The following is a 13,773-nucleotide window of genomic DNA, read 5'->3' on the forward strand; positions in this document are numbered from 1 at the left end:
CAAGTTCTGAACCTTTGCTCTTTCCTATTCTTTTTCCATGACACCATCATATTATTGTCCCACCTATATAATAGCAGTTTATATATTTTGTGGTATTTTTTTATCTTTTTCTTGTGAGATCCTTCCTTTTTCACTCCTGACAAAGGGAAGAGTCAAGAAAGATGCTGAGTTCCATGGTTTATATTTTTAATTTAAGTTTAATTTTTATTTTTCTATTCTCAATAACCTTAGTTTGAAAGAAGTGATTAAGACTTAAAGTGTTTATGGACTAAATTATCATAAATTTTCTTATCAACAATACTGCAAAATAGTTCAGAGTAGGATTTTTTAAAATCTTTTCAAGATTGCATTGGTCTACTTACCTTTATTAAAAGCAAATTTTATGAAGGGTAATGTAATTCCTTTCAGAAGAGTTTTAGTAGCCAAAACATCTTACTCAAAATTAAAATATCCGTTATTCATAATCATCAGAACTTTTGTATAAAATTTCCATTTATTTAACCAAAATCCTAAACTGACTCTCTTATCATAATGAATAAAGCACTAGGAGCACTTAGCAGCTGTATAGGAAAATTAATATCAACTGGATGTGCCATTTAGTGATGCTATAAATTTAACTTGTAAAATTATTCATACTGATTCTGATTTTTAGCACTCTCTTTTAAAAAAAAATATTTTCAGAAAGTCATGCATTTGTCTGTCCAGTGTTAACTTCCTATCTGATTTTGGATAAACATAATATTAAATTATTCAGATAGACTTACAAGTAGTTAGGACTGACTTCAGTAAACCTGTTAAAAATGTAGGTAGAATTTAGGCACTAATCCTCAAAACTGTGACACACAGTTCCCTACTGAGAGGTTCCATAAGCCTGGCCTGCCTGCCTGAGCCCTATTTATTATGAAAATTGCCTAAAAATGTATAGTGTTACATCTTACCCAACCTGCAAGGCAGGGTCAGCAGGTGGATGCTGGGTTCTGCCCAAGTGCTGGAGGCTGCTGCTGAAATACCCCAAGGGATGGGCCTGGTAAGGGTGCAGGCAGGGTTCCTCAGCATGCTTGGTGGCAGAAGTATCAGACTTTAAATAATGCTGCTGAACAAAAGGTTTTTCCATGGTAGTTGAATGGCTAACCCAGTTAAAGAGGGAGTGAGTTTGGTTTAGGGCCCTTCTCATCTAAATGTGGTCCAAGCATTACTTTCTCATCTGACCACTTATCACTCGGTTTCAGACAATGGTTATTCTTTCACATGCTTCACTGGACACAGCTCTAGATGCAATATTTCTCAAACCTTTCAGAAGCATCACCTCCTCTGTACTTTTATACATCTTCAAGAATGAAATACTTCCTTGAGTCCCTTTATAGTGAGAGGAAGATAACCTGCCACACAGGCAAAATGTCCACATGAGTAGTAACTTTGCTGATAAGTGAGGAGCCCAAGCAATCCACCTTCATCTTTTGAAGCTAATATCAGCATGTTTGTGCTGATAGAAATCTATGATCTGCCAGGACAGGAGAACAGAAACCAGAGTATTCTTGTTGGTTACCATTAAATTATGTAAATCCTCTATCTATGCCAAAATATATTAAATGTAAAATTAATGTATGGCATGTGTGATACACTTAATATATACATGTAAACAGCTGATGTACATTAAACAATGTGAATGTGATCAGAAGGGATTACTAAGTTTTAACTATTTGCTAAAACAGTTCTTCATCAATGTACAGGTGTCCATTTGAGATGTTGAGGCCGTGATGATCACAAAAAAGCAAGTCAAAAATCAAATGCATTGTTGTTGTTTATTCAGATGAGTGAAGCAGAGGTTAATGGGCAATTTGAATCGGTGTGTGAATCAGTGTTTAGTGAAGTTGAAGCTCAGGCAATGGATGCCCTTGACCTCCCTGGATGTTTCCGAACAAGAAGCCACAGTTACTTGCGTGCCATTCAGGCAGGCTATTCCCAAGATGATGAATGTATACCCGCGCTGACATCTTCCAACATCACCTCAACCATCAGGTCAACCACAGGTAAGCAAATCTACACTGACCTTTCCACTGTTCTGCATGTGAGAATATGTCATCTTGTTTTCTAAAAGGTTGTTTGACACTGTAAACAATTTCCCTGTGTAGTGAGTGTTTGATACCACTATTCTTAAGATTGTAATACTGTACCATTGTGGCTACATCTTGGAATAAGCTCCTTCCAGGAAGAATCCTGCATGCATAATGTAATGAACGTGGAATTTTGACCTCCATTCCCCGTACATACAGTTATCTAGGTGCAAATATAAAAATACAAGTGCAAATGGTATCATTTAGATATTGTTAGACATGTCTGTGATTTATCTATCAAGTAGTTGATCTTCTAAATGAGATTAGTTGCAGTAATTTTAATTTAGGTCCTTAAAGTATCAAGAGAAAAAAGAAGCAAGATTAAAACTATTTGGTCTAAACACTTGAAGGCAATTAATTTAAAAGGGAATTAATTACTTCCAGGCAAGATGTAACCAGTTGTATCAATACACTGAATTGTGAACATTATGGCGAGTTTCAGACAGCTGCCATTACTTATCAGTAACAATTTGCATTCATTGTTATAACACTGTTAAAATCTTTTAACATTCTTTTGACAACTTTCTTTTCTCTTAATAGTTGCTTAGCAAAGATGGTAACTTTATTCATTTTAGAGTATTAGCATGTGTTGGTAGAGAAAAGATTGCACAGAGAGCAGTTAAATAATTAAAATGAAATCTATAGGAAATATGTATTCTTTGTTAAGTGAGGCAAATTCACTTTTATGTTTCCAAATACGTTAATGTCGGTTCCTAATTAATACTGTCCTATCCACATACTATTAAATTGCAATGCAGGCTACCCATCTACACAAGGTAAAAATGAGCTCAAAATGTATCACATAAAAATATAAAAATACTTTTAAAATTATTTGTTTGACACATCTGTTGTATAACAGAACAGTGGGAGCTTAGAAAGGAAGTAAGCCGCAGTTGAATAACATACATTTGCATTCCAGAAGTAGCATAAAATGTTATTTTATCTTAAGCATAGTATTTTAATTGCTATATGTAACTTTGTGTAAAACTAGAAATTGTGGCCTACAGTGCCCCCTCTAGGGATGTTTCTGTCCTTTGATTAATAGAAATGCTATCATAATACAAAATGAGATTTTATTGCTACCCCAGAGACTAATTTTCGTCTTTATCGTATAGTACACTGTGTGATCGTTATGAAGACACATTCCATGACAAAAGACACAAATAGATACTTATTTTGGTGTCTGACTTCAGGTACTGAATTGGAATAGTTTCAGAATTACTTTCAGAATTACCAGTCCAAGTGGATTGGTTTTAACCTAAGCTGTCTTGAGTTTATATACTAGATAAGCCCAAAATTCTCACTGAAAGGAATTTGTTTTATTGACTTTGGAATGACAAAGCTGAATAAGAGAATATGTTTGGGAAAGCACAGGATTAGGTAGTAAGTATATTTGCATCACAATGTTTTCATAGTTTTGCATTGATTAGCAGGCTGATGGTTAAATGCTGTGGTTTTGAAAACTTTAACCTTCATTTTGCGCATAGCTTCTACCTCATTTCAGAAATGATTTATCAGATAGATTTTCTTGACCGCATATGTAATTACTCTTCTTTGTTGCGGTGAGGTGATATTGACATTCTGGAGAAAAAAGATTATTTGAGGTGTTTTCCTGATCCAAAAGTGTTTCCAGGCTTGTGGACTATATACAGTTCTGAGTGTGATTCTGTATTCAATATATCATCTCTGTACCACTAAGCAAGTTTGTCCTCAGCTTCTATATAAGGTAAATATTTAAATTAGAAATAATTTTCTGTTTTACAAAAGAGTAAGGATTAGCTGATTCACTTTTAATCAGAAATTTCAGTTGCCAAATAAGTTCTTGTTTTTAAACAAGATTACTCTAGGGGTAATTCTTCTATTTTTCTCTCTTCAACCCCTGTGAGTTTGGAGGGAGATACTTCATTTCCTATCATTGCTATAATTCAAAAAATGTCTTACTTCTCCATCCCTCTCTGAAAATTGTAAAAGAAGCAGTTGCCTGAAATGTGAAAATGGTGTTGGCAGATATTTGGCATTTATATGGGCTTCATTCAAATAAATGTCAAAAAGGTTAGAGTTTTGTATCAGCCTTCAGTTCCAATTCAGTCTTTTGAATTCTTGGGAAAATTACATTACATTAATTCTTTTTTTGCTTCTGATGTAACAAACTCTTCTTGGCAAAGAAACTAAAGTAATTTCTTAGAAAATTAACAGGCTTTTCAATTTAATTTTTACGTGCAAAATTTAGTGATATAGGTCATGACTGCCTTTTATCATTGTTGTGAAGCAATTAAATCATAACACACAGGCTTAGCTCAAAATTAATTTATGTAACTAAAAATATAAACCTAAAATAAAAAATGTAATATTTGATCTATGAATTCAATTACAAAAGTATAGAGTATATATTTACAGCATGCAGTTTCCTAAAATATTGCTAGATGCATTAACAGCTTTCAGAAGGTAGAAAGGTTGCAACTATAATGAATATTATGTGGGACATTATTAATGGACTCTGCTAACAGGGTTTTCTAATAGATGGAAAAAGAACTACCAGTATGTAACTCTTCTTAACTGTATTCAACTTCACAGAGATTAGCCCAATGGTTCATTGCTAATATCTATAGTAATGAAGAACACATAACTTTTGAACAGATCCACATAGTTTAATTACTTGTGGAACCAGTCTTCTCCACCTCTGAAAGCGACCATGTAACAAGTCATAGGGCAGTCCCTGTTGCCCCAGGTGTAAATGAGCAAGACAAGCAACAGTGCAAAGGAGGCAGCCACATTGCTGGCGCAGGGAAAGCTAGACCTGGGCTCTGTGTGACCCTTGGTGAGACTCATGTTTCGTTGTGGTTAGGGCATTTCTAGCCATCGTTTTGTGAAGAGATAATGAACCCAGTAAAAAATACTTGATGTTAAAAGCCCTGAGTGACAGCATATGCTTTCTGTCTCTGAACTGTATCCAGTCGCAGCTGTCAGATGCACAGCTGAGAAAATACAGCTCCAGCTGCTGCTGCCTCCCACCACGTCCCTCCATCACAGACAACATGTAATTTCCTGAATGGAAAGTCACAGGGTGCAGTAGTCATCCTAAGTGCTACTTCCTTACAGCTCTGCTACTCCTACAAGCAATGCTTCACTTTTCAGGAAGAATTCATAAAAAATGGGTCACTTTCCCAGGTAATACTGATTCCCTATTGTCTAAGCATGTCTGCACGTATATTCACTATGTGGTCAGCTTGGCAAGCTCCTTCCCAGTAACACCTGGGGAGTGTGGCAGAATGCTGTGGGAAGGTGCACAAGCCACCTGAGGTACTGGATCTGTATCACCACCAGTTCAGCCTGCAGTGAGCCCTGGCTATATAGTCCTACTGGGAAACAGAGTGCAGAAGGCTGGGAGCAGTGCTGCGGTGCACTTTATCCCACCTGCGAAACCTGGATTCTCTTACTGAAAAGTAATTCAAATACCCTGGTGCAACACTGGACTATACTATGAAAACAACCAATGAGGACATCTGGAAGATGCTAACTACTCTCCCTTGTTTTCTGTTTGTCTGAGATCAACTTATTTTTGTTACAAGTTCTATATGTAGAGAGAGTCCTTTATATTACTCACTCCATATGTTATAGAATATATCAGGATGTTTCTTCACATGTTTTTTAGTTTGGTTTTACCGTGAATGCAGAAATACTTTCTGAATTGCAATGGTACCGGAGGTAGCAGTTAGGATGGTCTTTTGTGAAACAGGTGAACATGTTAAAATCCCTTCTCTGACAGAGAGAGTTACTTGGTATTTGTACCTTTGGCTAACTTGAACAACAAGTTATCGTCTGTTCGGATGTGGGGGGCACACATAGTTTCTCCTGATGGCATTATTATACATTGTATGAAACACTTTCACCTTTATTGAGAGAAACACTACCTCTCTAGGCTGCTGCTCAGGATGCTCACCTATCAGATGGGATATCTTCTCAGTGTATATTGGTTTTATATGCAAATTGAAACAGCTAAGCCAGAAATACTAAATATGCAATTCAGTCAGATGTACAAAATCCTTCTCTAGCAACAAGCACGGACTGAGTAGCCTGAGTAAAGTTCTTTGGGTGTTATGCTGATGAATAAAAGATAGAATCATTTTCAGTTTCTTAAAACTACTAGCCCATTTTTTTTTGGCTACAACAGTGGTTTTTGATTAATGGATTAATGACAAAAAAGTACAACTACCTGTGAACTTCAGCACAATGGGGAGGGGGTCAGGGTACGTAAAGGCATCCTGGATTTCTCTCCTATGTTAAGTGTCCAAGGTCACTTCTCTCACTTCAGGATTTCCAGCTAATCTTGAGAGAAACTTAGCATGAAGCACTGCTAAATTCAGGGAACACAGTTACTAGCCTTAAATGGCCAGTATACTCCATTATGATTTTTTATTTCTCTAGAAAATATAGCATAATGAAAATCTCTTGAATGTTTTCCTACCGTAAGGATTCTGTCAATTGTGCATACACCCCGTTTTATCTGATTCATAGTAGGTAGCTCAGCTAAGCCCATACTTGCTAAAGAATTCACCGAAGAAGATGAGAAGCAGAGAACTGTCTTTTGGCCACTTTTCTCAATCAGTTGGACTGTGCTTGGCAATGAGTAAACTTCAGAGAATTCCACGTTTACTGAACTATTGAGCACTAATTTCAAAACCAATTAATTCAAACAAGGTCACATTGGATGAGAGAGTTTTCAATTAGAGCTCATACAATTACTCAGGATGCCTGAGGAATTGCAGGTTTCCCTTCTCCTGACTTAAAGCTATTTTCAGCTTTCCATTTTTCAAATAAAGGCATACATATGGTGAATTTTTACAGCACGTTTGATATTTAGCCACAAAACTCTCATTGCCAGTAAATAGATTGCATAGTCAAGTACTTACAAACATAAAGGCATGAGAATTTGATATTTCACAGAGAAATTGTACTGCTCCATAGCACAAATGCCCCGCAGACCCTAAAAGGGCTGATTCACTGGTTACTATCTGAACAGTAATGGCAGTAGATATTTTTTTTTAGTTTTTGTTGGTTTCTCTTTTTTTTTTTTGCAAGATATGAAGATACCAAAGGCAGACAAAAGTCGTGGCGCTACTACATATGATACCCCTCCCATGAGGAAAGCATAAGAGGGTGGGGACTACTCAGCCTGGAGAAGAGAAAGCTCAGAAGGAATTTTATAAATGTGTCTAAATATAAAAATTGGAAAAAAATGCTCTTCAGTTCCTAAAAGAAAAATTGTTTATGATCAATAAATGTGTGGGGTTTTTTTCTTTCGTCAAGTATGAGATACTTCATCCAGGTGGTTGTTTGGATCTTCTTAATCCAATGCACTGTGACTAGGAAAATCCAGCCAAACGGAGGAATGTGTATGCATGAAGTAACATCTCCACAACTTCTGTTCCCTCTATAGAAATAAATGCAGAGTCTTAGAGGGGTTTTCTGATATCCATTGCTAAGTAACAGCTAGCAGTGGAATCCACAACAGGTATGTTTAAAACCACAAAACCTTGAGTCCAAATAAGATATAGAAGGCTCTGTTCTCGATTATAATTTGCTTATTGACTTTGCTCAATTACTGTTGGGGCTCCATGGAATTATCTGACACTCTAACTCTCTGCAGGAAACACACCCTATATATCTCTGTGAGCACTTGGGCATCCTGAGTTAATATTTTGATGCTGTGCCAACTTATGTGCCTATACTGTGAGAATAAATCATATACTGACAAACAATGAGCCTAGTCATACACTTGGATATGCACACACCATTTTCATTGTTCTGGGTGTATCTGGGGGGCATAATTAGTTTTTAATTCTTTTAAACGTGTTGAAGTTCTGCTGCTATGCTGACACTGCTGTTCAATAGCAGCTCTATGTGGTGGAAATGGCCCAGGGAGCCACTGGGATGAAGGTGACACAAACACTTTGGTTCAAGGAGTTCAACAGAGGATGGCTAGGGGCCATCACAACTGTTCATAAACCTGGGATTCCCTGAGATGGAGTAAGACTGTGCTAATTGGGGCTGCCTGGCCTCTTCAGGCTGATGAGGCATGAAAACAGTTGGAGCAGTAGCTAGGAGTTTTTCATAATTTTCATTCTCCCTGGTACAGATTATCTTCAGACACAGAGATAAAAAATGAAGGCACTGACTTCCATCTATGGTTAGTTTAAAAAATGTGTAATGAGTGTTTTTCCTTTGCTCCTCCTGCTCTGTGCTTGACATAATTCATCCGTAACTCATTGGATTTGCCAGACAGCTGGTTCTTTCTTTATTGAAAAGGACATCCATAGTCCCTCCCCTGGCAGAATTTGGCTTCAAAGCTATTCTATTCATGGAGTTTTCTCAGTTTCATTTTCTGTATGGTATTATATGGGAAAAAAAGAAAAAGAATTTCTAAGAAAAAAAACATGCGAGGAAGGTGATTCACTGCTCAGTGTTTGAAGCCTTCCTGACATGGTAGAAGCTGACAGTGGCGGACATAAATCTCAGCCCAGTTATTTAGCCTGAAGTTGCCAAAAGAATTTGTCCTCTGGTGGGTCTGTGCAGCTGGGGGAAGCTCACAAGGTGGGAGAGTCTGGAAGCACCAGGTCATCATGCTTCCTTGCAGTGAAAAAAGGCAGGACCCCTCTCCTGCTAGAACTTCTCCTTCTGGGTTCTTCCATGAATGAAAATAACCTTCTCAGAAGCCGCGCATGTATTCAATCCTGGTTTTTTGTTGCAGGCATATATGTCAGGAGCCATAATAAATTATATGTGCACTGGAACTACAATGCTTGCTGTGCTGGGTATGCAGGCATCATTTGATCCATTTCTGTGTCAGGAAATTTATTCAGACTGAGGTCTACCCTGGAAAGGCAACTGATAAATCTGATACTTAAAATGTACTTGAAATACTTTTTTCCAGGGGATCAGAGAAAATAAAGATACTGGTGACATTCCTAGGGCATAACCAGACAGAATTAGCCTTTGACTAGACAGGTTAGTTGAATGGTGTGGGGTTTGCCTCCAGATCAAGGCAACTAAACATAGAAGCTTTTGTGCAATCTAGTTGTCTCAGTTCCCATGACAACAAACTCCAATTGGTTCAAAGACAATTGGCTGGTACCATTTGAGACATCCACACAAGACCTAAAAGAGAATAACATCATTCTGGACAAGAGGCGGTTGGTTAGGCAGAAAGGCCTAGAATCTCTGAAAAGGTATTATTTACCTATATTTTGGTGAGTTTGACTCAGGCTGAATACAGTGTATGAATCTTATTATGCACCAACAGAGAATCAACAAACCCTAACCTACATTATGGTGTCTTATGGTTACCTAATAGTGGCTTGATACTTACCAACAAAGTCTGTATTCACTGTAAGACTAAGCTTCAGTCTCAGTTTATAGTCCATTAAAATATACACACACTGGAAACCGCAAATACCAGAGCAATCCAAGCAGCTCACTACTACTCCTCAAGGGCAACTAGAGGGTATCCAGGGTTAGGGAAGACACTGAGTTTGAAGAGACTAACCTATCACTTGGCTTTCTGAGACTGAAAACACAATATCAAGGACTTATCAATGAGTCATGATTTTTATATGCATTTCTTTACCTTTGGGGATATTCCTGTGTCCAGAAAAATACGTATATTTCCATGCTCTGTCTTCTTCCCACAATTAAAAAAATTTTACAAATTTCAGTCTTAAAAATTCATCTCACAAATTATACATGATGCATATATCTAAAATGTAACTGTCAAAGGCAGCCACATTATTATCTTATTTTAACCAATGAATATATGTCTCCTTTAGAACTGGTATCTGTTACGAAAGAAGTGATCCTGTAGACATCCCTGTTTCTCTCTGTTGCCTATAAAAATAGTCTACAATGATAGCATTGTATAGCTAGCTAACTTTCATAAATCTGAGGCAAAAGTCAAACCTATTCAAATTACTTTATAGGATGAAAATAAAGATTAAATCCTGGTCCCACTGAAAACAAGGATAACTGAGAGAGCCGTTCTCTGACTTACAGAGCTGAGAGATCAAAACACAGCAGCATCATTTTCTTCACCTAAATACAGAGCTGGGAGCTTGCAAGTAGCTTTCTTAGCAGTGGTTTTGACACTGATACCAAATCCATCAGCTTCTTGGGTAAAATGATTATTTGATTTGACAAAAAAGTGCACTCTGAGATTGTGTCCAGACTTGTAGCTCTCTGTGGATTAAATTAATTATTTAAAGGTATTAAATTATCTCTAGTTAAAATATTTTGTAATCACTTAAGTTCTTTAATGTCAGATTATTATCATAATGTAGTGTTAAAATTATGCAACATTTCCTTGAGGGTAAATGAGCAAATTGTTTTTCTCATCCTATTCAGCTTAGAATTCCTTACTGTAAGTTAAATAAAATCACAAGCTACACACAGTTACTGTAAGAAAGAAAATAGAAAATAGAAAACCAAAACCAATTATAAGCCTACATAATATGTTCATGATGGAGTTTAGGAGGCTGATGGAAATTATTGAATTGAATGAGAAGAGTATGTAGGAGTTCAAGAGGAAATTCTACTGAAAACCATTTTCAAATTTTCTGTTTTATTTCAATGTGAAAAGAGTAGCACAATAAGAGTGATTTTTAGTTTCTGGAACTCTTTTTTTCTCTTTCTCTCCTACTGTTTTGATGATGTGACAAATACAATCTGTATTCCTGAAAAGCTGCACACACATTCTGAAAATTAAATATAGTTAAAGGAACATTTTTCCTTCCTGCAACTGAAAAACTGAGATGGTTTTTTTTCATGCAGTATTTTAGAGGCACATAGGAACTGTTTAGAAGAGCAATACAGCTGTCAGCACTTTGCTGTGTCATCTACAGGATGCTGGTTAGGCTATAATTTCTTGCTAATTAACTGATCTAAAATAGAACCCTTTGTAACCAGTCCATTAGCAATCTATGAGGCTTGTGTTGCCCACATCTCTTTTAATTTTGGCAAAGGCCTACAGTTTCTGATCTTGATGTCTTGTTTGATTTGCATTTCTGTTTTGAGACTAACATTAATTACACTGTCAAAACAGATTTTATCATTTATGTAACATGGAGCTGCCTACAGACCTAAGTTTCCTCAATATGGAGGTAACATCTTGCACACTGAATAACTTGGTTACAGTAATTCCTTTTATATTTTTCATCTCCTAAGAGACTGTTCTGTGTACTTGGGCTCCAGCTTTTTCCAAATTTAGTGGTCACATTTCCACTTAATTGTTAGTTTCCTGTACAAAATCAGATAGCTTTACTTAATCAGATAGAACTTAAGCCTAAAGGGATCTACTCTGAATATTGAGACTAACCTGATTCATGCACAGATTTATTTTTATTAAAAAAAAAAAACAACCAAACAACTTTGCCTTTAAAAAATAATTTTGCCTTACCCCAGTAAATTCTAATTGAGGTCACGTGTCATACTACTGGCTTCAGTCTTTTTTCACAAGTGCTATATAGATTCTGTTTAGTAGAGAGATATCAAAAATAGATGTCACTTAAAAAATAGTTTTTATATGGAATTTGTTTGACAGCAGTGTTTCGGTGATATGCTATTTTGAAAAACTTGTTTAAAAAGTTTCATATAAGAAGCACAAGTCTTGTCTATGTAAACAATATGTTAGTATAATGGCCTCTGTCCTGAGCTGGTGTGAATTGGTCCGATTCCACCGACTTGAATATCAACATCTGCAGTGGGATTAACAGCATGGTCTAGTCCAGTGCCTAAAACCATGCAACTAATTTAAAAACTACAGAAATACAGAAGGGTGGCTTTTTATACCTCTGTGAAGCTAGAAAGGTACCTTGGGCCAACCTAGTACTGGCTGCTATGTGGTAGCTTCAGCAGAAAGGATCATGGAGCAGAAAATTATGTTTCAGTCATTAATGCAGGCAAATTCCATTCAGGTTTGCTTTACCAGCCAGCTCACAGGGGATGTGGAGCAGGGGAGATGGAAGTTCCCACCTTTTCAATGAACACAGGGAACAGAAGACTGGAGTGATTATGTCCCAGTGCAGACCTGTTCTGTTACAGTGACAGAGCTTTTGGCTGGAGTTTATCTCACCCCTTTGGGCATTTCATAGAAACATAGAATTGTTAAGGTTGGATAAGACCCCCAAGGTCATCGAACTTCAACCTTTGACTGAACACCACCATGTCAACTAAATCATATCATCAAGTGCCAGGCCCAGCTGTTTCTTGAACACTTCCAGGGATGGTGACTTTCAAAATTAGATGTCGTGATCTGAGCTGGTTGTCCTTTATTCTCTTTATGGCTGACAGAAAAGAGCATAGGATGATTCATTTCCTGGTAAAATAAGCATCTAAGATGGGTGAGAATTGCCACCAGAATTGCTTATTTTTTCTCACAGGAATTCTAAAAGACATCAGACAACTAACTTAGTCCTGGATGACTGGTTTTTTTCAGTGACTAATGTGAGGTGAGATGGATTCCCATGTATAGTTCTCAAAAACTGTCTTGAAGGTATGATGTAATTCACTGTTACTAAAAGACCTTACTTAAAATATTGGCACAGAATAAATGCAGCATTTTGCCCTCATGGGCTATGGCAACATAAGACCACCACATCTGATTTAGGGTGTAACAAATATCCAGGTTTACCTAATCATAAGACATGTAAAATGATCCAACAGGAAAAAAGGTTATAAAGTTATAGATGCCTACTACCCAGACAATGCTTTGGGTTATGTGGTATAAATAAAATGCAGCCCATCATATAAACTGTGCTGGTAAAACTCATCTGGGTATAAACAGTCTTTCCAAGAAAATATCTCATAAAATTTTCACTCTGAATATATCACTGTTTCTTATTGCTTAATCTGAAAAGGAAGAAACAGGGTCTTTTCACGGATATCCAAGCTCAAGACTTTCTACTGTGAAACTCTCTGATTGCTTTACTGACTAGGATTCATTGTGGAAGGCTGAATGGGAAAAGGGAAGAAGCAGGAAGATAGGTTAATAACTAAAGTATGTCTCTGATTATGTTAAAGGGAAAATTATTCAAAATTCAATTAGAAGAATTATCTTAATTAAAGCCAAAATTATCTCTTGAATTTCAAGCACAGTATGACATTGGTAAGTTTTAATGACTACTTTTGCAAGGTTGAATCTCCTTAAAAATAAAAAAACCAAAAACCCTGCTCTCAATTACCTTATAAATGGAGAAACTCTTGAACATGGAAAGCCCTCAGAATTTACAGGATCTTTCACTACCAGAGCAGCAAGCAAAGGTGTAGACCTATTCAGGGACCAGCAAAGAAAAGGGCTGGAGAACCCTGGACTGTATGTGACGTTTCCCTCACCTGCCCTACACTCATACACAGCCGCTGTTTCAACTAAGTGCAAAGTGAGTGTGTTTGAGAAGTACTCTGAAGGACTTGCATTTACATTCAGGTAGCAATGCCTAGGGTCAGGTAATGGAGCAAACCATGCTTTTTTAGTGTGCAGCCTGAGCACAAACTGCTCCAGCATTGAAAAGAGAAAATAGAGTCCAATCATCAGTGTAGGTCTTTGAGGTAGCCACTGATTGCCCACATTGAAAATGGCAGAGTTGGATCCAAACAGACTGATTTCCCTTAAGGT

General features: G+C 37.0%; 1 protein-coding gene across 11 annotated transcripts in view; it reads left to right on the forward strand.

Annotated features, from left to right (window-relative positions):
* DLGAP2 (DLG associated protein 2) overlaps nt 1–13,773 on the forward strand; it is a 402,991-nt gene that overhangs the window by 347,207 nt on the left and 42,011 nt on the right. For all 11 annotated transcript variants that reach the window (XM_027690133.1, XM_027690134.1, XM_027690136.1 and 8 more), the window contains one exon: nt 1,811–2,030. In XM_027690133.1, coding sequence (XP_027545934.1) covers nt 1,811–2,030 — 220 coding nt within the window. The remainder of the gene's footprint in view (nt 1–1,810; nt 2,031–13,773) is intronic.

Source organism: Neopelma chrysocephalum, unplaced genomic scaffold, assembly GCF_003984885.1.
Source record: "Neopelma chrysocephalum unplaced genomic scaffold, ASM398488v2 Primary Assembly neopelma1_80b, whole genome shotgun sequence".
NCBI lineage: Eukaryota > Metazoa > Chordata > Aves > Passeriformes > Pipridae > Neopelma > Neopelma chrysocephalum.